The sequence below is a fragment of the Solanum lycopersicum genome, chromosome 2 (genome assembly GCF_036512215.1).
Source record: "Solanum lycopersicum chromosome 2, SLM_r2.1".
Lineage (NCBI taxonomy): Eukaryota > Viridiplantae > Streptophyta > Magnoliopsida > Solanales > Solanaceae > Solanum > Solanum lycopersicum.
This window is the reverse complement of record NC_090801.1, coordinates 50,133,101-50,158,668: the sequence shown is the minus strand read 5'-3', so window position 1 is coordinate 50,158,668 and position 25,568 is coordinate 50,133,101. Positions and strand designations below refer to the sequence as shown.

Here is a 25,568-nt window from a genome sequence, read left to right as displayed (position 1 = left end):
TGTACAAATTAAGGTAATAAAATGGAGAGTATTTTTGTAAGCAAATAATTTAAAAAATATGTTTAATGCATGTTTATTTTAATATACTAAATTAATAAATAAAACGAAAATTATATGATTAAACAAACATATACTAGTTAATTAGTCACATAGCCATAGTTGTAGTTAACTACCACTCGCGACCTAAGTGGCTAGGGCTTTCGAGTTTGTATAATTCACATATTTGTGTAATTCAAAATTTGTATAGTATAATTTGTATAATTTTTGTAAAATATAACTTTGTATAATATAATTTGTATAACTGTTTAAAGTTCAAATGTTTTTGTTTGTATAAATTCGTTATTTCGAATTTATACAAAAATAGCTCAATTATACAAATGTACCCGCGAATAATACAAACGAGCAGCTTAAGTTGTAGCTACACCCCGTAAAAATATGAAAATCATAGCTACGAAGCATAATTAAATTTATTATAATGACTATTTGTAAAAATTCTTCACAAATAACTAATAATTCTAATAAAAATAATCTCTACCACATTAATTCACTTTATTCAATGAATTTCATATACTTTATCAAACGATCCCTATACGAGTCACAAATAAATGTTTAAGTTGTATCTTTGACTTGGCCTCAATATCGACCCCCACACTAAGGTCTAAAAATCACAAAACATTAATGCATCACGGATTTTTGTGCCTAATTCACTTAATTAACATCTCTACAAAGCTGTAAAAAGTAGACCAAAACAACTAAGTAGGCTATAGTAGGATGCTGAATATTATAAAAATCACTTAAGGCAAAGTATATATAAATATGTACTAATTCTAAGTTATTTAAATTCATTGATTATTTTGTGGACGAAATTAAATCCTTTTTGTTTTAATTTGAAACAAAAAGAAAACAGACCTGGAAATTATTTACAGTAGGGGGCTACTACTTAGTTGTATATCATCAAGTTGAAACAATTAAAGGATTTTGATGATGGAAATGAATAAACCAATAATAAATGTAATCTAATTATTATAAGTCTGTTCAATAATTCTCAATATGAATAAATCCTCTCTAGTTCAATTATGCTATCTATATTCCTTCTTTTTTATAATTTGGTCCATATATACTAATAAATAATTTTTGACCTCACAAGTCCAGGTTCAAAACCTCTTGTTATAGTACCTAAGGAAAGGAGAATGCATAATTTAATATCTGTTTTTAAGTAATAATCATTGTTTTACAAGTTACTATAACATTTTACCACTTTTTTGAAATATAGAAATGTTTTTGATAAAAATACCCTCAACTAAAACACGTTACAACTCTAGAAAGCATAGTTGCAATTCGAATGATTGATAACAATTCAAGGAATGATTCATAGAGTTTTAGAGTTACAAATCTCATGTACAATTCATCAAATTTTTAAACGATTCATAAGGTTCAAACTTTAAAAGTTCAAAATCAAGAAATGATTGATATGGTTTAAATTTCTATAAGTTTAATATCAAGAAATGATTTACAAGGTTCAATTTTTTGCAAAACCAAAAATATTCATAGGGTCAAACCTTTATAAATTTTTATGTGTTTAGTAATAAGTTATTTCATTAATTCCTTTTAAATCTGTAAATTCATGTTTTTAAGCAAGTGGATAACATTTTGTACTTTTTGCCCACAAATAGAAATGTGTGAATCAAGATGAGACAATGATGAATTTTTCACAAGATTTTCCTTTTGATTTTACTATTTTTATCCTCTTAATTTTGAAAAAAAAGTCTCATTAAATCGATAATATGCAAATCGAGCAATAAATATATATCCTCTTAATGATTCAAGGTAGCGAATAGTGAAGGCGATTCAAAATCAATATGTATAACCAATTTTCTTTATAGTAGGTGCATCTTAGTGTTGGTGCTACATGCATATATACAATGCATTCAAAAATTCTTAGATGGTATATATTAGAATTTTAGCTCAAAATTTATAACAACAGAGAAAATTATAATAATTTATCAGTTCAAGACGAATTAATATTGCAAAATGCAAAACTGTGTGATCCTAAACAAAAGAGGGCAACCTAATTTTCATAATTAATGATTTTGCTATCAATTAATTAATGACTCAACAAGATTATTTTGAGTATAATTATCATGAGCTACATGATGTTCAACGTTTATCTCAATCTATAGACAATAATAATTAAATGCTTGAAATAAAAACTTTATAGCATTATCAAAGTGAATAGACTTGATCTGATATAAAAAAAAAATTGTGTTCGTAATCATATTATTTCTACTATAATGAATTTGCAAACGTCAAGTTGCAAAATGACATTAGGCACGCATAAATGTCCCTAAGTAAACATTCCAAGAATGCAGGGACTCAATCTCAACATTTGTTGGCGATCGTCACACAATTAACTATCTGTGTTAGTTACAAGTAGTACAATAAAATTCACCATTTAAAAGAATTATCAGATTTTTAATGGACGCTCATTTGAATTTTTCTATAATTCGTCTCATCATTATAGATCTAGGATGTCTCAGACGATCATGTCAAAGTACAAAAGTATTGGACTTAGTATACTTAAAAGAAAAACTTACATAAATGACTATAGTTTATGGTTTATCAGATTTTTTTAGCTATAGTTATCGTTATTACTTTATGTAGCTATAATTGTTATGATAAAATTGCTATATTTCATGTATTCAAAGTTTATTTATTTTGTATACTAAAATATAATCCATAATTAGATGATATTAAAAATGACAGTTTTTTCAAAAAATATGGCAATATCTTAAATCACCAATTTACATTGTCATACTAAGCATTATTAAAAAACCATCTATATTTAGTTAATCTCATGTTTTAAGATTATTTAGTGTGTAAACACATAAAATATTTTTAGAAAAATTATCAATTTCTTATTAAAAAAAATGCAATATATTTCTGAGCATCTTTTATTGATTTGGGCTAAGATTTGTCTTCAAGCAATGGATTATATTGTTATTTATAGATTCACATATACGTAGCTTCAATTAGAAATTAATTTAACACATGTCACTGCATATGCATAAACAAAAATTAATAATAAAATACATAACAATATAATAATAATAAACTTATAATGATAAAGTATAAATAAATACAATGAATATAACAGGTACACCAACTAAATATGCATTCATATCATATAAAAATGGATAAAATAAATATAATTCCCGATTTATTAAATAATTATGCGGTGAATACACTAATACACCTATTGTTTGAATATGGAATACATATATTTGTTTGAATCGTAGCTATAGACACTAAATACTTATCAATGTTAGCTATAGTTTTTCCCTGAAGAACTACAAAAATCGTTCCTAAAAGGATATTAAATTGAAAGGAATTGGGGGAAAATACAAAAAAATTGTAATATAAGGATATTAATGAAAAATAACATACTGATGAGGACATAATTAATTGTGAGTGTAATAATAATTTTCTTATTTATTATTTATTTATATTAAATATATAAAAAAAACTGACTATTGATAGATAATTAATTTTACTATTTATTGTATAGTTATAGCCATATAACATTCAAAATTAAATTATAGCTATTTTATTTAAATGTTTATTGATGTTTGCCATATTATGTAGTTTTTCCTACTTAAAAATGACTATAGGTTAATAGTAAAGATAATTTAGGAACTAAATGATAAATTATCTCTTAATTTTCTGAAATACACAAATAAAAAAAAATATCTATTTTTAATATAATGAAGAAATCACAAATTAAAGTGAACAAAAAGAGTAACATATTCGGATTTAATTTTATGCAACAAGTCGAGGTTACTCTCCTCATTATGTTAATTAAGAAAGATAGGCTTTATGTCATTGTTATTCTCTTTTTATAGGTAGCGCTTATCTATAAAATAGAACTTCTCGATATAAATGATAAATTTTTTATTTTAAAGTAAATATCAAATATCGAATTATTTTATTTTATTTTACTTTTGCAATTTTGGGTGAAATATGTATACAGGCTTGAGATGCCCCTGTCCATCTTCTTTTCTTTTCCATTTGGGCTTCCTACTTTTGTTTTTCAATTTGGGCCTCCTTTTCAATAAGGGTAGAGTAGTACTAAGGCCTATGTTTCAATTTAAATGAGATTGAGATATAATTAGTTTGTATATAAAGTAGAGAAATTTCATATATTTGGGTGCTATTACATCTTATCTCGTTTTTATAATTATAAAATTCTAGATTTTTCATTGCTCTCAAATATATTCTTTAGTTGTTAGATACATTACAAATAATACATACTTAATGGAAGGGTATCCGAGAAGAGATTTTTGTAAAAAAAAAATTAAATTGGTAAAAATATTTAGAAATTATGATATCTTCACATGTGTATTTATATAATTTTTCCATAGTTTTATTCAACATCCAATGTGAGAATCACAAATAAGTTTTGATGTATGTTTCAGTGACACAATCAATATTTTGATTGATAGAGTTCAAAATATGAAAAGTAAACATGCGAAAAAGTCAAAGAAGGTTCTATATCTACTATGTATAAATAAGAAATAAACTTAATCATGTGTAAATTATGTAAATTTTTCGTTGAAATATATTCGAATGGACCCAATTGACCCTAAGTACTCGTCATCTTTTTGTCGAATTAATTTGACTTTTCAATTTAATTTGTTCGCTTAATTGATAGCATAAAATTTTTCCTTAAGGACCATCATAAACTTAAAAGGAGACTCTATCGATATTTAGCATAATTAATTTTCCCTTAAAAATTTATCTTCTTTGCTTTTACTATAGGACAACTTTCACATATAGCAAACAAAAAATTTATATTTGTATACTATAGCAAAGTTTGTATAATTACGCTCCATAGCAAACATATAACTGTATAATTCGCTATACATATACAACTGTATAATTCGCTGGCCTAAATTGTATAATTCACTGGCCTCGCTATACATATACAATTGTATGATTAGCTGGCCTAAATTGTATAATTCGCTGGTATATTTCGCTGCAATTGAATAATTCGCTAGCCTGTTTTACTGCAATTGTATAATTCGCTGGCCTATTTCGCTGCAATATGTGTAAATATTTGTTTTGCATACAATTGAATCGAAGTAAAATGTTTGTATATTGTATAATTATAAGTGTATAGGAAGAAGGTATATGTTTTTCTCTCGCTTTATACAAAAACAGAAACACAATTTATACACTTCTGTTGTATAAAGCGAGAGAAAAATGTATTTCACTATAATTGTATAATTCGCTGGCCTTTTTCGCTGCAATATTTTTATAAAATTTGCATTTGTATACAATTGAATCGAAGTAAAATGTTTGTAAATTGTATAATTAAATATATAGCACGAAGATATATGTTTTCATTTGTATATACAATTTTCTATGTTTTATACAAAACTGAAACACAATTTATACACTTCTATTGTATAAAGCGAGAAAGGCAAGCAGAGGGAGAGTGGCAAGCGAGAATGAGAGAGTGGCGAGCGAGAGTTTTGGGAGAGAGGCGACTGATAAACTTTAGGAAACGTTAGCTATGGAGCACAATTAAATCAAACAGTAGCTACTCCATTTATTTTAGGTTATTAGTTTGATATTATATACAATTATCCCTTCATTATTATATGATAACCAGTTTAGGTCAATTTGAATTTTTATTGTTAGAACTAATGATATTTACTATTTCATATATTAAAAGTCAGTTTAATAAGGAGCAATCGTCATGCATATCAAAATTTAAAATTTGAATTACTTAACCATTTTGAAATCAAAATTTGTATAGGAATTAAAATGTAACAAAACATAAATAAAAATGTAACAACATAACGTATATTCTAAATTAGAATAGAAGTTATTAGCAATACATTATATATATATATATGTGTGTGTGTGTAACTATACAAAATATAGAATATTTATATCCAAAAACATGAGAGATTTATCACTCCAACTCATCAAAATACATGGAATTTTATCGATGAAACTTACCTTATTTATTTACGATTCTATTTTCTAGGACCATTATAAATATTCGTACAGGCTTCAATTGTCAAAAATCGACACACATACATACTTGAAATATAACATTCATTCAGTGCATTCCAGGGATCTTCTCCTTGATTTTCTCCATTATTCCTTTCTTTTCGACTTCACCACTAGAAGTCGGAGTAGGAATAGAAATAGGAATAGTAGTTTGTATACCTTCTTCAGCGCCTCCGGTCAACGTCTCTTTAATCTTCTTTTTTATGCCCTTTTTCTTCTTCCTCCTCCCTCTTTCTCCATCATCCTCAGACTACAATGTTCATCGGACAAATATCACATTATATTAAAATTTTGCGTCACTATAATAAAAATAACTTTTAGCGGTAATAACTATTTACATTAATAAAGAGTGCTAAAGTCTTTACTGATATTAACTAACTGTCATTAGAACCAATATCGCTAAAGGCTTTAGGGACAAAAGAGTGCTAATTATCACTAAAAATATATATATTTAACAATATTTAAGAATCAATTATCGCTAATAATTTTTTTTTTTTATGTAATGTGTATATCAATATATTAGTCCATAAATTAAGATAGTCAAATAAATAAATGGAACAAAAGAAACAATTACTTCATTTCAATATTAAATTTCTCAATTCATCCTTAATTGGGCATATTATTTCAATTTATGCATCATATTCTATTTTTATTTTGTTTTAAAAAGATGTCATGTTTTATATCTACTATATCTTGCATGACATGCTGAAAAGTTGAAATTTTTAAATGACATATTAATTTATACATATCTTTAATTTAAGACCATACATTACATATTCAATAAAATAATTAGGAGGAATATGTTTCTATAACCACATAATATTTAAGGTTTAATATATTTTTTTCTCCTTTAAAATTAGGGGTAGGAAAAAGGAAATTGGGGAAGGGATCGAATTTTTACAAAGTAAAGAATTAAACTTTCATCAACAAAATAAAAATTCAGATAGTTAACCAACTGAATTAAAATTTCCCATAGGTCTAATACATAAAGTTCTCTTAAAAATAAAATTTAGTGCTTAATCAAATAGTTTTCGATACAATATAATAGAACCTTTGGATTATATATAGATAGATTAAAACTTACGGAACTTGAATTAGAGCTACAAGAATGACGAAGTTGTTGTCCCTCATGGTGATCTTTTTTCATAATATCAGAGCTTGTACCAGCAGGGGCGAACCCCATAGATATACCTTGAATTGCATTGGGATCATCAATTTGATGAACTCGATTTCCATGTTCATCAATTAGGTGCAATTGGCCTTGGCTAGTACCCTTATGTGCCATATTTCTCTTAATCAAACACAAACTATATGTAATTTAATTTGAAGAAGTTTGATAGTAAATTTGTGATTGAATTTGCTAATTAGATTGTAGACTTTATATAGGAAAAAAAGGAATACAAGTGTCATTGGAAAATTGGAGTAAAGGATTTTAAGGTAAGAAGAATGAGGAAGGAATCATATAATTAGTAGAAAACGTGTGTAGGCAGAATTGGATTTAAAAAATAGATGGAAAACGATTTATAACTCAAAATTTTCAAACTGAGACATCCCATCAAAGTGATGGTATACAACTTTTATACTATCACTACTTATATTTTTTTTCTTTGGTAAGTACTAAGATTTGGTATACAACTTTTATACTATCACTACTTCTAGTTTTTTCTTGGGATAATGCACAAGTACCCCCTCAACCTATGGTCGAAATCCCAGAGACACACTTATACTATACTAAGGTCTTATTACCCTCCTGAACTTATTTTATAAGTAATTTTCTACCCCTTTTTAGCCTGCATGGCACTAGTTTGAAAAAAAAGTCAACCATCGTTGGATCCACAAGATAGTGCCACGTAGGTTGAAAAGGGGTAATAAATTATTAATAAAATAAGTTCAGGGGGGTAATAGGACCTTAGTATAATATAAGTGTGTCTCTGAGATTTCGGGCATAGGTTGAGGGGGTATTTGGGCATTATCCCTTTTTCTTTGGTAAGTACTAGTAATCTGGTAAAATTGTGATATCATGGGTGGTTGGACTAAATAAGTTCAAAAGATATTCTTAATACGTGACATCATGGATGGTTGGACTAAATAAGTTCAAAAGATATTCTTAATAGTTAATATAATGTAATATTGTCTATTTTGATACTCAGAGAGTTGTCAAAAGGCCTTGTATCATTAAATATGTTGCTTTCTAAGTTATTCAGCTATTGATATGAAATTTTATCCGCACGTCGTTTATATGGTTCCAGTATGTTATGGTAACTAAAGCTCGCAACTAGCTTCTTCTTTTTTTTCTTTTTTCTTTTTTTGTATATGTGTGTCTCTAAGCGTGTATGGGGATGTAAATTGAACCCTATAATTCCTAAATGGTCACCCAAGTTAAATAAATTGCCTTGAAATATCATTTACATTTCATTTAGGATCAAAATATCACCCAACTATCACTATTCCTCCAAATATACTTGGCACTTCAAAAACATCACTCTCCTGGTTGATATGATCTGTCACTAAAGTCTTTTTTGAATAATAGATTAATTTAATTCATTAAACTCATTTAACTAAAATAATGATCATATTATTTTTAATTTTTTTATTAATTTATTAATTTATGGAGAATAAATTTTCATACTTAATTTTTTTTTATCATAATTTAACTTTTTATTTTTTTTATGTTATGCAAAATACGTTTTTAAAACGTACTATAAATTTATCAATTTTGAATAATTATAAGGGAAAATGCACAAGTACCCCCTCAACCTATGTCCGAAATCCCAGAGACACACTTATACTATACTAAAATCCTATTACCCCCTGAACTTATTTTATAAGTAATTTCCTACTCCAGTAAAAAACATTTTAAATATGCTCTCAAAATACAACTAAAAAAAAGAATTTTAATATAGTTATTTTAAATAGAAAATAAAGTTTTTTTGTTAAAAAAAACTGTAACGGAAATGGATGATTTTTAAATGTCTCTAATTAATTCAATATTAAAGGAAAAAGATGAAATTGACTATTTTTTAATAAAAAAAGTAATGGTTATTACAGGAAAAAAAAATGAAAATTACTCAGTGTGTTATAGTGTATTATTCCTAGTAAAAGGAATTACATTAAGAACCGTAATATGAGCTCCTCCGCTTCTTCAAGAAAATATGTGGGTTTCTCTTATTCTTTTAAAGAATTAGAAAAATATTAATAATAAGTTAAAAAATGTGACATGACACCCTAGTATGAGAGAATTAATGTATTCTTTTTGTATCAAATATATTTTGACAAAAATAAACAAAGTTAGGTGATCTTATAATACTAAAATAAATATAAATGATATTACTAGGTAATTTCTCAAACATAAATAACTACGTAGAAAAATTACTCTATAACATATCACGATTGTGTAATTATTTTTTTTTTAAAAGTGAAGCTATCCGTACTAACTTTTACCAAATCAAAACTCTTGGTAAAAAATCAAGTGGGCTGAACAAACTTCGATACCCCTTTGTTTTCATACCAAAATGATATCTGAATGTCAATTGTTTTAAGTAAATTATATAATAAAAGATTTAATTTATTTGAGAAAATTTTATGTTTATGATTAGGACGATTTAGAAGTAATTTTATGTTGATCAAGATTAAATAATCAATATATATTTTATGCATAAATTAAAATAAAATTAATTTTTTAAAGTGCATCATAATGTATAATTAATGTATAACTAATGTATAAGTAAGTTATATTATATAATTAATGTCTACTTTTTATAATTTTATATAAATTTTATTATATAATCGATGTATACTTTTCATAACTTTTTGAAAAAGATAGATGGTATTGTAATCGCATATTTCCTATGACTTTTGACTTTTCCTTTTATGTAATTTAAATTAATTATAACGAAAATAGGAGTGCAGAAATCAATATATATACAAATATAAATTTACAGTAGAATAGAAATAAAATATTACTCCACATTAGTATAGCCATTCTTTTTTAAAAAAGAAGGCAAGCTTCACCTTTTTTTCTTAGTTCTCAAGATCATTTTGATATTATATTAGATTTTTAATTAATTCAAATTTAAGCTATAGTAACATTTCACCACAATTCGGAAAAAAAAATTTGAAGTATTTGGGCAAGTAACGCAACAAGTGAGTAACTTTCTTGTGTTCCCCCCATTCAATTCTTTACCTAACGCAATCTTATCTCTCGCCATTTTCTTTTTTTCTTTCAGATTTTTAAACAGAAAATGGATTACTCCGGCAACTGTCAAAGTTTTGTTTCCGGTGATGATTTGTTTGTTGACGAACTTCTTGACTTGTCAAATGGTTTCTCTGAGGACGAAGAAAATGAAAATGAAAACAACAACTCTTCGTCGTCGCAACAGATTAAGGAATGTGATAAAGAAACTGTTATTATTCCTTCTGGGAAACAAGATTTTGGTTCTCTTCTTGGTTGTGAAATCAGCCTTCCTGTAAGCTTAGTCCCCTTTTTTTTTATTTTTTTGTGAAAAAATCAATTGGTTTTTTGTTTTGAATGAATTGAACCATTTTTTTTTGCAGGGGGCTGATTTGGATAACCTAGAATGGTTATCTCATTTTGTGGAAGATTCATTTTCGGAGTATTCACTCACATACTCTGCCGGAAACCTACCGGGAAAATCTCTCAAACTTCATTCAAACGTAGAAATTCCGGTCCGAGAGAAGCCCTGTTTCACCGCTCCGTTGGGTGCCGAACGAGAGAAAAATAAACCTCCGTCAATGTCATTTTCTTCGTCTTCCTCCACTACAGCCAACAGTTTTTGGGGTGAGTTATCGGTAGAAAATAAACCGGCGGCGAGGAAACCAAAGAAGAAGATGGAGAAACGTATAGGAATTGGGGCAAAACAGTGCAGTCATTGTGGGGTGCAGAAGACTCCACTATGGCGGACCGGTCCATTAGGTGAGAAAACACTTTGCAATGCTTGTGGAGTCCGGTTTAAATCCGGCCGGCTGTTACCAGAATACCGGCCGGCAAGTAGTCCGACGTTTTCGACTGGGTTACACTCGAACAGTCACCGGAAGGTTTTGGAAATGCGGCAGAAGAAGGAAACTGAACCGGGTCCGCCGGTTCAGAGTTTTTGAAAAATTAATAGTATTAGAAGTTAGAGTTTTTAAGGAATTATTATTATTATTATTTTAAAGTTTAGAAGATTTTATTTTTTCAAGGTAGGGTTTTGAACTTCAAAGTGTTAGTGCAAAACAAATTTAAAAGAAAAAGAGAGATTATGCTTTCTTTTTTTTTTTTTCCTTTTTGGTTTCTTCATTTATAATTAGTATACATACGTGTCAAAATGGGATTAGAATTTTTTAAAAAGTTAATATATTAAATGATAGACTGACTCACCTACTTTAGCTTTAGAATTCAATGTTGTATGTAATTTTTTTGAATCTTTGAGTTCAAAATTTAGTACTATTTGCTATATGATTATTACATAAAACAATTAACCAACAGAGTCTGTTGTTCTCGACAGACCAAACGTAAGCAAATTAGTTAAGACTCACTTTCTATTTTGGCCTAAATTCGAATAAAGCTGAAAAAATGTAGGATTTTTTTTTTTTTTGGATTGTTGCAGTATTCAGAGAATCGATATACATAGGCTTCTTGGTAAAACTGAGGAAATTTATGTTACCAATATGTAAAAATGTCAGGGTAGATATTGTTTTCTTTTGCTCAGTGGAATAATTTTGCCAACCAAACATATTTCAATTAAAAATAAGTTGGGGTTGGATGGAGTAATCTTTTATTTTTCTCTCGATTTTTGTTGATAATAAATGTTAAAAATAAACTTACCTACCTTCTAATTACTTGATTAATGTAATAGTTTTAGTCAAGTCTCCAGACTAACACGGTACTTGATTTTGGATGCCTGTTGTCAACTAGTTTATTGTCAATTTGTCTACAACTGTTGAATAAGACCAAGAAAATAGTATACTGCTTCTAAATGCTAATTTGCTGTAATGCAACTACAGTACAGAACAAGTATCTTGAACTAGTTCCTTAGAATTGCCAACAAGATTGAAAGTGAAAACTAATCAATCTCGAAAGAGCAAAAACTTTCATCTCTGATGTATACATACAAATTCATCAATTCACTGCTGTAGTTTGTACATAGAGCAACAATTGCAGGATCAAATACAAGAATGATACAACTATTTTTGTCTGCTTTAGTGTGTACTAGTTTCTACCTGGTTAACATTATGGAACTCAGTGGGGTTCTTTTCGTATCCTGCCTTTTTTAACTGAAATTTGATCAGCTAAAAAATCATACTAATATTTTAGCTACATCTTGATCATCCTACTAAAAAATGATTGTTTGATTTCACCTTTAAGTTCATACCTTCTCAAAGGTGCAAATAGTCGCATGATTCCCCCTTCTTGCAAAGTCCGCTCTCATAAAATTTGCCAACACATTTGTCATTTTTGGGGAGGTTAAGAGTATCCCTTGCCACCAAACGACTGTCTGCACCACAATTACCTATCCCTTTCAAATCCCAAATCCCCTACTGGAATAACCCAGTCTCTTGGACCACCAGACCTCTCCCCCGAGTATATACACTGGCTTTCAGACAATGTATTCCCGGTGAAAGGGGAATCATTCGTGTTTGAATAACCGCATGCAGTCCCCATGCTGCTACCTTGATTAACATTTGTGAATCCCTCAACTGGTCCACAGTATGTCATGTTTCCAGGTGCTGCACAACAGTCGGTGGTTATAGCTTCCAGTTCAGTACTCTGGCTGATGACTGAAACTGCAGTTTTCCCCGTGGTGCAGGGTGTAGGTATATTGAACCCAGTGTCCCCCTGGGAAAAGGAAATATCAGCTGACTTTGTTTCTCCCTCACTGCTAGTAGACGAAGTCCTGCTAGACCTCTTAAAAGGATCAAAAGCTTCAGCATGTAATGTCCTCGCTAGTTCGTTTGTCAGAGAGGATTGACAAGGTAATTGTATATCTTCAGTGGAGCTCAAGGCATCATTTTTTGCAGGGTCAGGCGTTGGACTAAGCTCCTCCAAAAAGCTGAAAAAGTCCCCTCTACATCCAGCTATTGTCTCCTCACAGAACGCCATGGCGGAGGTTGGTGAACCCATACCACTTTGAGTTTGAGATTCCATTGCATCAACTTCAGCTAATAGGTCTGACACGGATTCCTCATCCAAAGTGCTGAACTCTATTGGTTCACCAAAGATTGCTCGCCAATCGGAGAAGTTTGAGATTGGATTAGATGAAGAATTATCAGGGTGTTGGTTGGCATCTGATGTAGGTGTGTCGACATGATCACCCACTGCTTCAGCTTGTTTCAGTTGGTTGACATCTGATGTAGGTGTGTCAACATGATCACCCATTGCGACAGCTGGTTTCAGTTGGTTGACATCTGATGTAGGTGTGTCAGTATGATCACCCACTGCTTCAGCTGGTTTCGGTTGGTTGACATCTGACGTAGGTGTGTCGACATGATCACACACTGCTTCAGCTGGTTTCAGTTGGTTGACATCTGACGTAGGTGTGTCAACATGATCACCCACTTCTTCAGCTGGTTTCAGTAGGTTGACATCTGATGTAGGTGTGTCAACATGATCACCTACTGCTTCAGCAGGTTTCAGTGCAGAATCAGAGATAAGATCAGAGCCTATAGATGGTTTCACAGCTGGTCCACCCAATCCATTAGCTATTTCAGGAAGTTGGGCCCCATCGATCACCAGACTAGAAGCACTGCTCCAACTAGGACCTGAATCCTGAACAGGAAAACTAGAAGTTAAAGAATCTTTGTTTGCTGCAGCCTGCCCAACTGGAGCTTCTTCTTCCAATTCTGGTGTAGAACTTGGCAAATCTTGGATATTTGAAGCACTAACTGGAACAACCAAACTCAAAGAAAGTAGCTCTTCAGCAGCCTGAGCATCAACATCGTCATAGCTTGTTTTGGGGGTTGGACTGGGCAGATCTGGATAACTCGTGATACCTTTCTGTTGAGATGGATCACTTGACTTGGCAACTGAAGCAAAACTAGATCCAGAATTGATGTTAACTGAACTTCTATTATTGTTTGAAGGTTCCCAGTTCTGTCCACAAGACTGCCCTGAATGCCTCTGACTGTGAGATTGCATACTATGGTTGCAATCGCTTCTACTTGAGTCTTGAATCATATGACCTGTACTGGACTGAACATCAACAATTTCATGGCATCTTTTCTCATTGGAAGGAGCTCCATACACGTTCCCATGACTGGATGATGGTTCTGGGCTGGATGGATGGGGTTTGTTGGAATAAGAATTATTCAAGTCCAAACATTGTGGCAAAGATGATGACAGCCCATCCATCCTCGCCGTCTCAGTGTAACCATTAGAATGATTATTTGTAATACGGAGGTGCCAAGGTACCTCCTTCTCTCCACATTCTCTCCCTATTCCAGTTGCGCTTTTACACCACCCAATACTACTGTTAACAGAAGTAGCACCAAGCTCCTGAGACTGGTGTGAAATCTCACCATGAACCTGAGGGGCTATACCGAACAGCCCTTTTAGTGCATTAGTTAAAAGTACTGAGTCATCACGCTCACCTTTTATCCATATCCTCATATCAAGGGGGAAAAGCCCTGATTTATTCCATTTCCTCAACTGCGTCACTGAAAACGGTCCTTGTATTCTACCACTAGGGTCACGGTAATGCCAAAGCTTGTCAGTGTCACTAAAGTTGGTGAATGTTGAGTTCACTGTAGAAAAGCTTGTAATTGAAGTTTCAGATGCACACCTATCCACAACCTGACGTGCAGTACCTTGATTCCCTAGTTTCTTCATGATATTTCCATGAGCCTCTCTTTTTTCACTAACTTTACATCGAGACATGATAGATCCCTCTTTATCTGGATAAAAAAAATAAATTAGTTCATGAAGAATCAACTTTTGGAAGACTTACTAGTACAACAACCACCTCACCTTTCCTCCATGAAGACATAGGCTTGTCTTCCCTTCTACAAAATCTAGTGAATCTTGGCCCCCCATATTCAACTGCATTACATTACCATCAACGGTAAGAAAATCTTTCAAATAGTGCCCAATTAAAAGAGATCACCAATAAATTGGAAAAAAGTTACTGAAATCAAAATGATGTAACCTTGTCTTTTGTCGTCAGATTCTCTAGCATCTTCTTCAGTTTCATAATTAGGATCCATCTTTGGATCAGCGTGCACTTCTGGAGTTGCAAGTAGCCTCCGCTGATGTTCCTCAGGCGTCTTCAGAAGCTCTAGTTTCTCTACACATTCTCTTAGCGTGGGAATTGTCAAGGAAGTCCTCATACCCATGCTCAAAGTTTTGTTCAATATTCCAATTAAAAATGATATCCATATAGATATTGAAATGATATGCTCTTATCCAAAGAAAAATATTAAAATCAAATCTTTTACAGAGAGATCTAAGAAAACTCTCAATAGATTTAGATGTTGAACTGAAAATTGTAATTAAAAAATGCACTATCATCCCGCGGCAATTTCATGGTCTACTCTAATTCATTGCTAAAGATTTAGTTTGTGCATTTCTATAGGTTAAGTAATTTTTGTACGACACATATATCATTTTGTGCTAGTTATAAGAGGTGACTGCAGAAAGAAAAAGTGAATACGAGTGATCCAATTTTAAAATGAATTTAGAGTTCATAAAAAATGGTAAATACTACTAATGTATCTGAAGATCCTGACTAGCAAAAATAGTCAGAACCTTATCAAAATAATTATTGACTTCTGAGAAGCACCCCTATTTATGCGAAGTAAATTTATCCATCTGCTTATAACAATGAGAGAAAAAAAAAGTACTTGGCATTTTACCTGGAGTTCTTTTTTTTTTCTTTTCAAGTAACTTAAACTTATTGTAAATGTAATTCAAATTAGTCATATGCCTACTTGAGACCAACCTTCTCATTGCCATTTAAATTAGTTCATATCCATGTTTTTGACCTACTCATTTTTTCTTCCCTCATGCTATAAACTAAATTATCAATTTGTTAAGGTAAACAGACAGAAACATATGGGACTGTCAAAACAAAGTGTGGAGCAAGAGAAAAGAAGAAAAACACAGAAGTTCTAAAATAGAGCCTCTGCTATTTAAATTGAAGCCATCAACCTAATCTTGAGATAACATTATATAGAGGCTAACAGTTTCAACAGAGGAAAGGATATTCTTTCTTACGCCCTTTCTCACTTGCTCTATCACGAAGATTGTTGAGTCGCAGTATCTCTTCTTCCAAAGTCTGTTCTTTTTTCAAAAATAAAGAAACAAAAGCTCATCACAACACAGCTTATATAGCATCTTTATAGAAAATAGTAACAGTGACAGCATATATAAAATCTTCAAATACAAAAATATTTAAGTTCCATGAAAGTAGTAGCTACAACAATTTACCTATGTTTGTTTACTAGTCAGAATAGTTTACTTACTGTGGAATGTAGAGCAACAAAATGTGTAGATTAGTTACCATTCAGAAATCAATACCTTTTCCTTCTTTTAGAAGCAGTTTCTTTGTGCTTTCGAAAAAGGAAGGAAATATTTAAACACAATTATAAGAGATTCAACTATACCAATTCCTCTCTGTTGCAATTGAGATCACATGACCAAGTGAAATATTTACTACTTTCAATACAAAATATCACAAACAAACTATGTGGCATGGCCGCTTCCTAGCCTAGACATACTCGCCTTTCAAGATACATAGGTATTAGAACTTCATTTAGGCCCTTCAAAGTCATGCAAAAGCTGGCTAAAAATAAAATAAAATGTATTCAATTAATACCCAGATGAAATGCTCATATTAAAGATCATTAAACATGATCTAAAAGAAAAGGACATCTTAAAGACTAAACCCTAAACCCTAAACCCTAAAAGGAAATCAATACCTTTTCCTTCTTTTAGAAGCAGTTTCTTTGTGCTTTCGAAAAAGGAAGGAAATATTTAAACACAATTATAAGAGATTCAACTATACCAATTCCTCTCTGTTGCAATTGAGATCACATGACCAAGTGAAATATTTACTACTTTCAATACAAAATATCACAAACAAACTATGTGGCATGGCCGCTTCCTAGCCTAGACATACTCGCCTTTCAAGATACATAGGTATTAGAACTTCATTTAGGCCCTTCAAAGTCATGCAAAAGCTGGCTAAAAATAAAATAAAATGTATTCAATTAATACCCAGATGAAATGCTCATATCAAAGATCATTAAACATGATCTAAAAGAAAAGGACATCTTAAAGACTAAACCCTAAACCCTAAACCCTAAAAGGAAATCAATACCTTTCCTTCTTTTAGAAGCAGTTTCTTTGTGCTTTCGAAAAAGGAAGGAAATATTTAAACACAATTATAAGAGATTCAACTATACCAATTCCTCTCTGTTGCAATTGAGATCACATGACCAAGTGAAATATTTACTACTTTCAATACAAAATATCACTAACAAACTATGTGGCATGGCTGCTTCCTAGCCTAGACATACTCGCCTTTCAAGATACATAGGTATTAGAACTTCATTTAGGCCCTTCAAAGTCATGCAAAAGCTGGCTAAAAATAAAATAAAATGTATTCAATTATTACGCAGATGAAATGCTCATATCACAAAAAATTAAACATGATCTAAAAGAAAAGGACATCTTAAAGACTAAATTATGCTCCTCCCATCCCAATTTCTTGTGGGCTGTGGCCCATTCATTATCATTCCAATTAAATTTGCATGACCATTTTATTAATGGAAACATGTCCATCTACATATACTGATAGAGAAAATTGCGACGAATAATGAAAAGGTGTGATCAATATTGAAAAGTAACTGACGCACATCGTTGAGTTTTACTGCACGGAGTTCCATTGCTTTCTTCCGTATCTCGCCCTATGTTGAAGAATAAGCATCATTTAGTCAGTCATTGCGATATCCTAACGCAAAACTTAGAAGTGACATCAGGTTCAACACTTACTATGGTCAGCCGCTTTACAAGCCCACATTTTATAATCTGACGTAATCTTCTGCATTCATCCTGAAGATATGCCAATAAATGATTAAGAAACTATCCGAATCAACAGCAGTCACCTGCTAAAATAACCATATACACTATACAGGAACAACATACTAGGGTGACAGAGTAGTAGTTGAGAGTCCCACTCTGTTGAAGGTATGCGTGGTATGGTGGTAGTCACTTCAAAAAAAAAGTTTTTTATTATCATATAGGAGACAATTTAAGAGAAAGGGAACAAAACCAATTGAACCCACCTACTGTGATATCACTAAGCTTAAGTATTGGTGGTAGTCTTTTCATATGGTTCCAAACAGTACTCTCACGAGTTATAACTTTAGGAATAGATTAGGTCCAAGGTCCATTTTGCTTGATATATAAAAGTCAAATTCATCGCTGATACTAGACTAACCATGGTAGGGACCCAGATTATGTTATCATTACTCCAACCAGTCTGAGCATACCACCAAAGGATGTTAGACTGAACAAGTTGCATGGACTGTATTTTTTTTATATGATCGTAGACAATCCTGATCTCTTGAGCTAACTTTTTGGGATTGAATTAAGTCCAAAGTTTTTTTTTCTTCGCAGAACTAAGCAGAAATAAGATTTATGTACCATTTGTAAACAGGAAAATGAAGCTATTCATTGATAAATGCAACAATTTTGCAACTCAAAGTAGTGAACAAGGAAGAGTCACTTGTATCTAATTACCTCAGAGAAATCTTGATTTGAAATAGAATCAATAGGAACAATCTCTTTCTTGTTTAAGTTTAAGACTTCCAGCAGTACATCAGCAGTCTTGTCCCCAATCTTATATGGAACAAATGCCTTGCTTGTACCTGAGTTGAAGAAATTATGTGCTCTGGGAACTAGATAGAAATCTTATTTATACCATCATGAGCAGTTTAAAGCTTTTAAAGAAATATCAGTACCTACGACATGGACAAGCCTGTACATATCTTGCTTCTGATTGTTACCAGATATTCTTATACGGACAACCGAGCCAATAACTCTGCCTTGGAACTTTTCCATATCTTCAATAAGACTCTCCATCAAATCACGGCGCAAATATATGAGATTGATGTTATGAGCATCAATTGCTGCATACTCATCTAGATTTATCTGCACTGAACTTTCTTCGGTGTGTCTACGCGATTTACGTTTCTTAGTTTTATTCATCGAGAATGAGATATCATTATTATCATCAGCCTCCACACGACTAGTAACATTTCCAACAATTCCAGCTGGTATAAATGCACTCCCCTGCGAATCCTCCTTTATCAGAAAGTGAAATTCAAGAAGCTTTAGCATTTCTATGTGTCCAGCACGATGTTTTCCAAAAAGACTTCTGAGCCTCGAATCACAAATTATTTGACTTTTCTGATGAGGATCTCGAAGTTTATTTCTCTTTATGTACTCTAGTAATAGTGCCTGCACCTCAAAATGTGATAGAGCAGAAGTATCACCATTCTTCATGTGTGCAACAAACTCCAAAAGCTCTTTGGATGCCCATTCCATGCGTCCATTCAATGATGTCCCCGTGGAAGCACTTGCTTTTTCTTTCTTTAAAGAATCATTCCTCCGTAACTCTAGTTCTATGTGCTGTGTTTTTTCCAACTGTGGAGTACAACCAGGACCACTTAAATTTTCAGCCTCAGCAATTGTTTGGACTTCAGTGATTGGAGGATCCTGGCAAGGTGGCTCCAGCAATTGTACGGGTTTTTTCAGCTCCAGATGGTCAAAAGACTTGCCCACAATACCTTTGCCATCAAATGCAACAGGATGACAAAAAGGTAGTCGCTGTTGCTTAACGTGTACTGTATCTGATCCTTTCCAGGGTTTTTTAGCTTGAATAAGTTCACTTTGTGTTAATGATAATTTTTCTTTTAAGTACATCCAATATACCTTGAAGAGATACTCCCAGCTACTTTTGTCATCAAAATCTACTTGAACCTGGAGAGATTTTAGGCACACAAAGTTAAATACATATGGTAGACAAGTATCAAAATCAAGATTTCTTCTTTTTTTTTACTGCAAAAGTTCAGTAATTAGAACTGATAATCAGATCTGTAACTGGGGAATGTGACATTTTTTATATATTCACAGGTAAGTTCATTAATCGTCAGGAGAATGTCTCTTACTCAAAATAGAAAAAATTAGTGGAAGGCCAAATACCTAGGTAGCCCCTCAAGCTTGGTACGAATTGTTTAAACACTACATTACCTGGTGACCATTAAAATACCTCTACCTGGCAGAGGTGTGTCTGTGAACACCTATGTTCACGCATGAAAACATTCACTATTGATGTGATGGATGAACAAATCAACACACGTCACGTGTAATATTTCCTATAAAAAATGCCCCCTATAAATTATAATTTTATTTTAAAAAATACCAACAAATATTCTATTGAACCTCAAAACAACTCTAAGCATCACCATGAATTTTGGGGAAAGAAAAGAATATGTTACAGGAGAGAAGTTGGTTTGCTGCCGGAGAGCATTTTCTGGCCATGTTTTCTAGTTGTTTGAATGTGTCCATTCTCTGATATCCATTGATGGTTTTTGTTCACTGTTTAAGCCACCAATGAACTCGGGGATGTTCCCAGAAAGTTGATTGTTCAAGGTATTAATTGCCTCAAAGAATTTAATTGTCTTATTGGTTGGTTGTTTGCTTAACATCTCTAAAAGAGACCCGAAAAACTTGTTTAAACAGAGGTCAAGAGATGAAATTCCATGGAAATTTGAACCCAGCAACATCAGTTTTAAACTGGTTGTGGGGTATCTTTGCCTTTTGCAAGCTTGACATATGTGCAAAGAAATTTGATATACCATCCATGGAGAAGTTAGCTGATAGGTCTATGGTGTTAAGGGAATTAAGCATTGTAATATTTGGAAGTGTCCCACTAAGCTTACAGTCTGCTAAGTTGACATCAGAAAGTATTCTGTTTCTAATCCATTCTGGCACTGTTCCCAAATAGAAATTATAAAAATTGTTATATGAAAAGTCTATTGACAGAGTTGAAGGGAGGATATGGTAATCGCAATAGGCAAAGGATCTAAGAGAGCATTTCTAGATAAACTAAGGTTCCGAAGATTTGGTACTCCTGCAATAGAATCTGGATTTGGCCTATCAACTTGTCAAGAAACAGTGGCAGAGGGGTGCTTTAACCTGCCGATTTGACTGAAAGTTCTTCCTTTCATCTTATTGTTGTCGAGTGATAAATAGATGTTCGAGAAAATTGCTCAAGTAAATTGGAATAAGCCATGAAAGTTCTCTAGTAGAAGGGTGGATGTATGAGGTCCATGCAAAATTCAATATTATACTGAAAAAGGAAGTAGAGAAAAACCATGATTAAGGTCTCACGCGCTCAGATTTATGTGGAACACACCAGATCACAATTTTTTCAAATAGAGGTACCTATCTGGTCACCAGCTGTGTGTGGGTGTCTAACTGACAAATCCCGCCAAGTTTGAAGGGATATCTTGGTATTTAGACTTGATGATATCATGAAATGTCAAATTAATAATCAGCAATTAGATTATGGGGAAAAACATACCATCTCCTTGATCCCTTGGTCTATATTCTCAATCAGCATGATAATTCTCATGCATGTTGAGCAAAAGCCTTTGCTTCTTCGAACACAGAAGAAATCAGCATCTTTTGTACATCCTTTGCACACCGAATATGTACAAGTATAGCACATATAGTGGGAAGCCTTTTGACATACACTACAAACATGCCAACCTGAAAATAAAGGTAATTTGAGAATGTTCTGTCATGCAAACCATTTGGAGGTGGTGATGTGATAATCAATACAACATCATATGCATCTTTAACCATATTCTACTTCATTTTAACTTCAAGCAACAACTTCAAGACTTACCGTTTAAGAATCTTATCATTTTCTATTATTAACTTAAGTAATTGTTCATGAACATTGCCGACCAAAAATTCAAACATAACACATCTGGAGAAACAGATCCTTTGAAGTTCAAGAAAATTGTATAAAAATGAAATAGAAAAAACGGTCAGCACTGCTAACCAGCAAAATTCCCATGTATATTTGGTGTCTAATATATGTTTGCGACAGCACCCTGATACTCATAGACAATCAGTGTATATGTTGTGCATGTTGAATGTACATACATATACTCACACAGTAAACAAAGATGTAGGTAAGTTACACTGCTCAACAAAGAGAATTCCTTCGATCACATTAACTATTAGTATGGTATCCTAAATAATATTTCAAAATCAGTCTTTATCCACTTCAGACCTATAGATTCTTCGTAGCTTATTCTAACATTATAATGATGAAAATTAATGGTTCTACGAGTAAGTAAACCAAGGTTTCTCTTGAGGGCAATCCAAAAAACAACACCATTCAATGTAATGGACAGTTTTGACAGTTCAATTTATCATTTTCCTATGGTACCATTTACTCGGATTGCTTAAGGTTTAGTTTAATCAAATAATCTGACCCTTGTTCATTTTTATATTTTTTGTATTTTTAAAAGGAATCTGATCCTTGTTTCTCTCTGTATCATGGAGATTTAGTTTTGTTTTTTCTTTTTCTAATTTTGCATTAAGATTTTTTTTTTTATTTTGAGATTGCCCCAAAGTGAACATGTTTTTAAAATTCTTTATGGAGAGTGCAAAGATAAAGGAAAAACGGAGCAAAGAGAGCGAGATAATTATTGAATATAAATGGAATGGGTCCAGTTGGAGCGAAATGAATGGTGAGGATTCATATAATTGATTTTAACTTCAACTAGATTAGAATTGGAGGCATAGTTGATAACTAGGTGTTGGACTATTGGTGTTGTTGTTGGATAAGGTTATCAGCAACAGTAACGCAGGGCTGTGAAAGATTATGTTCAGGTCTTCACATCCCCAAAAAAATGTTCGGTAGTAGCAACAATTTTGAACATGTTACAACTATAGAGTATAAAACATGTGAACCGATCATGATTACAACAGAAAATATACACATGTACCAGTTAGTAAGTCAACTATCGTGAACTATGTCAATATTGATCGATTTAGATGGATTGAATGGATTGGGACCTGCTCCGTCAACTTCAGAAATGCTAATTGCAGCTATGAATTCCAATATGCTTTCGACATGATGGCTACTTGCACTACTCTCTATTTGTGTATGTTACAGGACTACAAGAGAACGAACTAGGATACTCTTCCTAGTGTTCCTCCTTCTATCCATTCCTGAATGAACTCAAATTCTTTCTTATAACTTCATATGTGCCTTCCTTTCTCACTCTCTCTACTGACAAAGGCACCATGCTATCGGCTGGCTGGGCACTCACTGCTCTTTGTTTCCATATAAAAGTTTTCACTCAAATATTATGACTTCTGTAAGAAGCAATTGGCATACACACATCTTTCCATTCTAGGTATTTGCTAAATGTTTGGATGCAAATATACTCTTTGTATACACAGAAGTTATATATAAGTACTAATAATTGTCAAAAAAGTATAAATAAGTACTAATCTTGATGTTGTTCAGATGAGAGATACTGATCTTTTGCCACAATGATTGATGTAATGCAGTTCTTTCAGACCAACTTACAAAGCAGCAGTAAAATTAAGGATCCAGCATCTCGCTTCTTAGATATCTATGAAATAGCAGTACGAGGAAGTAATTGAAGTCCCGCTTACCATTTTCATTGTGCACTATCACGTGCCTTAAAAATTATTTGCACCTTATATATGTCTTTTTGGTGTCACTGCAGTAGCATGGACACCTTTATATGGAAAACGCTTAACTAAATGTCAGATGCTCAAGTGATATGAAATTATTGCCTGTGATATGCCACTCATGGATCAAATCTACCATCAAACAGAAATCTGCATGACCTTGCCTGATACTTAAGTCCGTGTTCCAAATGGACTAACTAGCAATTGCACATCCGAGACAAATTTCATAAATGAGGTGCAATAAACAGAGATGAGACAATAATCCAAGCCCGGAGGACTACATGAAGTAAACAGGTTGTTTAAGTTAGCGTAGAAGCAAAGGTACATACCACAGTTCCATTTAGCTTTGGAGCGGAAAAATGCCTCATCCCGCTTAATACAAGCTGGATGGTATGCCTTCGGACATCCCCTTTACAGTTAAATCAATACAATCAATCAGCTACTTCTCAATTTTGGAACAAATAAGACAAGCACTTTAACTTTACCATTTATGAAGAGCTACTATAACAATTTTAAAGTGAAAGTCAGCAAACTTGGCGACAAAATTATTCAAAATGGAAAAGGAGGCAAAAAGAAAATAAATCAATTAGAGCAAACAATGAAAAGCGCCTCTTTCACTCACTTGCGATCGCATAGGACGAGAGAACCACCATCGAAACAAATAAAGCAGACATCTTCCCCTTCCTCCTCCTCTCGTTGTCTCTTCGGTTGCGGAGCTTTAACTACTACTCCACGTGGCGGCCGTCCTCGCTTCGTCTTCTCAGCAAAGCCGATCCCGTTCTCTATCGGCGTCTTCAACGTCGCCGGAGAATTAGAATTTCCAGTAGCAACCGCGGACATCGTTCCCGGAACTCCGACCAGCTGCTTGCCTTCCATTTCCTGAATAGATGTGCAGTTTTCTACTGACGATGCGGCGTCCTCGAGCAACCTTTGACTCTGAGGTTCTTCTACACAAGGGCGGCACATCTGCGGGCTGGAATTATCATCGTCCATGAGAAATTGACCTCCGAGATAGAAAGTTGCGAAAACCTAGTTTGGTGAATTGGCCGGCGGGAGGAAGTGATCGGAAAAGTGATCATTGACCATGCGAAGGAAGTTGTTCGAGTACGTGGAAATTTCTGAGACGGAAAGGGAAAGAGTTAGAGAGAAAAGGGATAGGGGACGGTGGTGTTGGGCCCTGTTTGGCAGAGTCAAGTGTGTGTAAAATGTGTGTATGCGCTAGAGATAGAGAGAGGGAAAAAAAAACAATAGGAAAGTGGTGGGGACCCAGCTGAAAGGCTTAACATTTGGTGAAACACGACTTGTGAATACACATGGAGGTACATGACTTGTAAAAACTTGTATGAATTTAAGCCCGCCGAGAGATAGGATCGTGGATTTAGAATTTTCATTAATAAAATTTAAAGATAAATTAATTTTTAATTTTGTGCTTATGAATCCAAAATTTATATATAATATACTTTTTATTCAAGAAGTTTGAATGAACACTTTCCTATCTACCTAAATTCACGTGACTCGTGAATACACATGAATATTCATCAGTAGTAAATGTGAAAATAAGAATTTGAAGTTTACGAATTTAAAATTATTAGATTTTAATCAATATTAGTAATTAATATATTAAATTTGGCCAAATTTGTAAATGATACTTTAGTTATGCTAGTGCACGTGAAGAATGGGCAAGGCTCCTCGAGCACAGCTTGATTGTGAAAACAGTGGGTATTAATTTCGTTTTACATTTTTAAAA

The 25,568-nt window shown here is 32.5% G+C and overlaps 3 protein-coding genes across 4 annotated transcripts; 1 reads left to right on the top strand and 2 right to left on the bottom strand.

Moving 5' to 3' along the window:
• Positions 1-5,875: 5,875 nt before the first annotated feature.
• LOC101248072 (desiccation-related protein clone PCC27-04) lies at positions 5,876-7,573 on the bottom strand. The gene is made up of 2 exons (XM_004233497.5): positions 7,163-7,573; positions 5,876-6,328 (listed from the first exon to the last, which is right to left on the bottom strand). The coding sequence occupies exons 1-2, from the start codon at positions 7,361-7,363 to the stop codon at positions 6,128-6,130; spliced, it is 402 nt and encodes a 133-aa protein (XP_004233545.1). The 5' UTR covers positions 7,364-7,573; the 3' UTR covers positions 5,876-6,127.
• Positions 7,574-10,026: 2,453 nt separating this feature from the next.
• Positions 10,027-11,356, top strand: LOC101248545 (GATA transcription factor 5). Its single transcript, XM_004233499.5, has 3 exons — positions 10,027-10,221; positions 10,305-10,544; positions 10,633-11,356. The coding sequence occupies exons 2-3, from the start codon at positions 10,320-10,322 to the stop codon at positions 11,191-11,193; spliced, it is 786 nt and encodes a 261-aa protein (XP_004233547.1). The 5' UTR covers positions 10,027-10,221; positions 10,305-10,319; the 3' UTR covers positions 11,194-11,356.
• A 736-nt stretch (positions 11,357-12,092) lies between these two features.
• LOC101248841 (zinc finger CCCH domain-containing protein 44) lies at positions 12,093-25,285 on the bottom strand. Of its 2 annotated transcripts, XM_010318931.4 has the most exons (12): positions 24,444-25,285; positions 24,151-24,230; positions 21,663-21,850; positions 19,036-20,056; positions 18,815-18,942; positions 18,065-18,124; positions 17,929-17,979; positions 16,276-16,346; positions 15,219-15,373; positions 15,041-15,112; positions 14,856-14,967; positions 12,093-14,756 (listed from the first exon to the last, which is right to left on the bottom strand). In XM_010318931.4, exons 1-12 carry the CDS (start codon positions 24,812-24,814, stop codon positions 12,584-12,586), a joined length of 4,482 nt encoding a protein of 1,493 aa, XP_010317233.2. In that variant the 5' UTR covers positions 24,815-25,285; the 3' UTR covers positions 12,093-12,583. The 2 variants fall into 2 exon arrangements, with proteins under 2 accessions (XP_010317233.2, XP_010317232.2); XM_010318930.4 differs by having other exon boundaries at positions 12,093-14,967.
• Between the last annotated feature and the right edge of the window lie 283 nt (positions 25,286-25,568).

Excerpts from the sequence above, each read along its gene's own strand:
- LOC101248072 (XM_004233497.5), bottom strand. The coding sequence starts at position 7,363 with ATGGCACATAAGGGTACTAGCCAAGGCCAATTGCACCTAATTGATGAA. Across the intron at positions 6,329-7,162 it reads GTAGCTCTAATTCAAGTTCC|TCTGAGGATGATGGAGAAAG; the intron begins GTAAGTTTTAAT and ends TGAACATTGTAG.
- LOC101248545 (XM_004233499.5), top strand. The coding sequence starts at position 10,320 with ATGGATTACTCCGGCAACTGTCAAAGTTTTGTTTCCGGTGATGATTTG. Across the intron at positions 10,545-10,632 it reads GTTGTGAAATCAGCCTTCCT|GGGGCTGATTTGGATAACCT; the intron begins GTAAGCTTAGTC and ends TTTTTTTTGCAG.
- LOC101248841 (XM_010318930.4), bottom strand. The coding sequence starts at position 24,814 with ATGGACGATGATAATTCCAGCCCGCAGATGTGCCGCCCTTGTGTAGAA. Across the intron at positions 17,980-18,064 it reads TTGTAAAGCGGCTGACCATA|GGCGAGATACGGAAGAAAGC; the intron begins GTAAGTGTTGAA and ends TCTTCAACATAG. Across the intron at positions 15,113-15,218 it reads ATCTGACGACAAAAGACAAG|TTGAATATGGGGGGCCAAGA; the intron begins GTTACATCATTT and ends AATGTAATGCAG.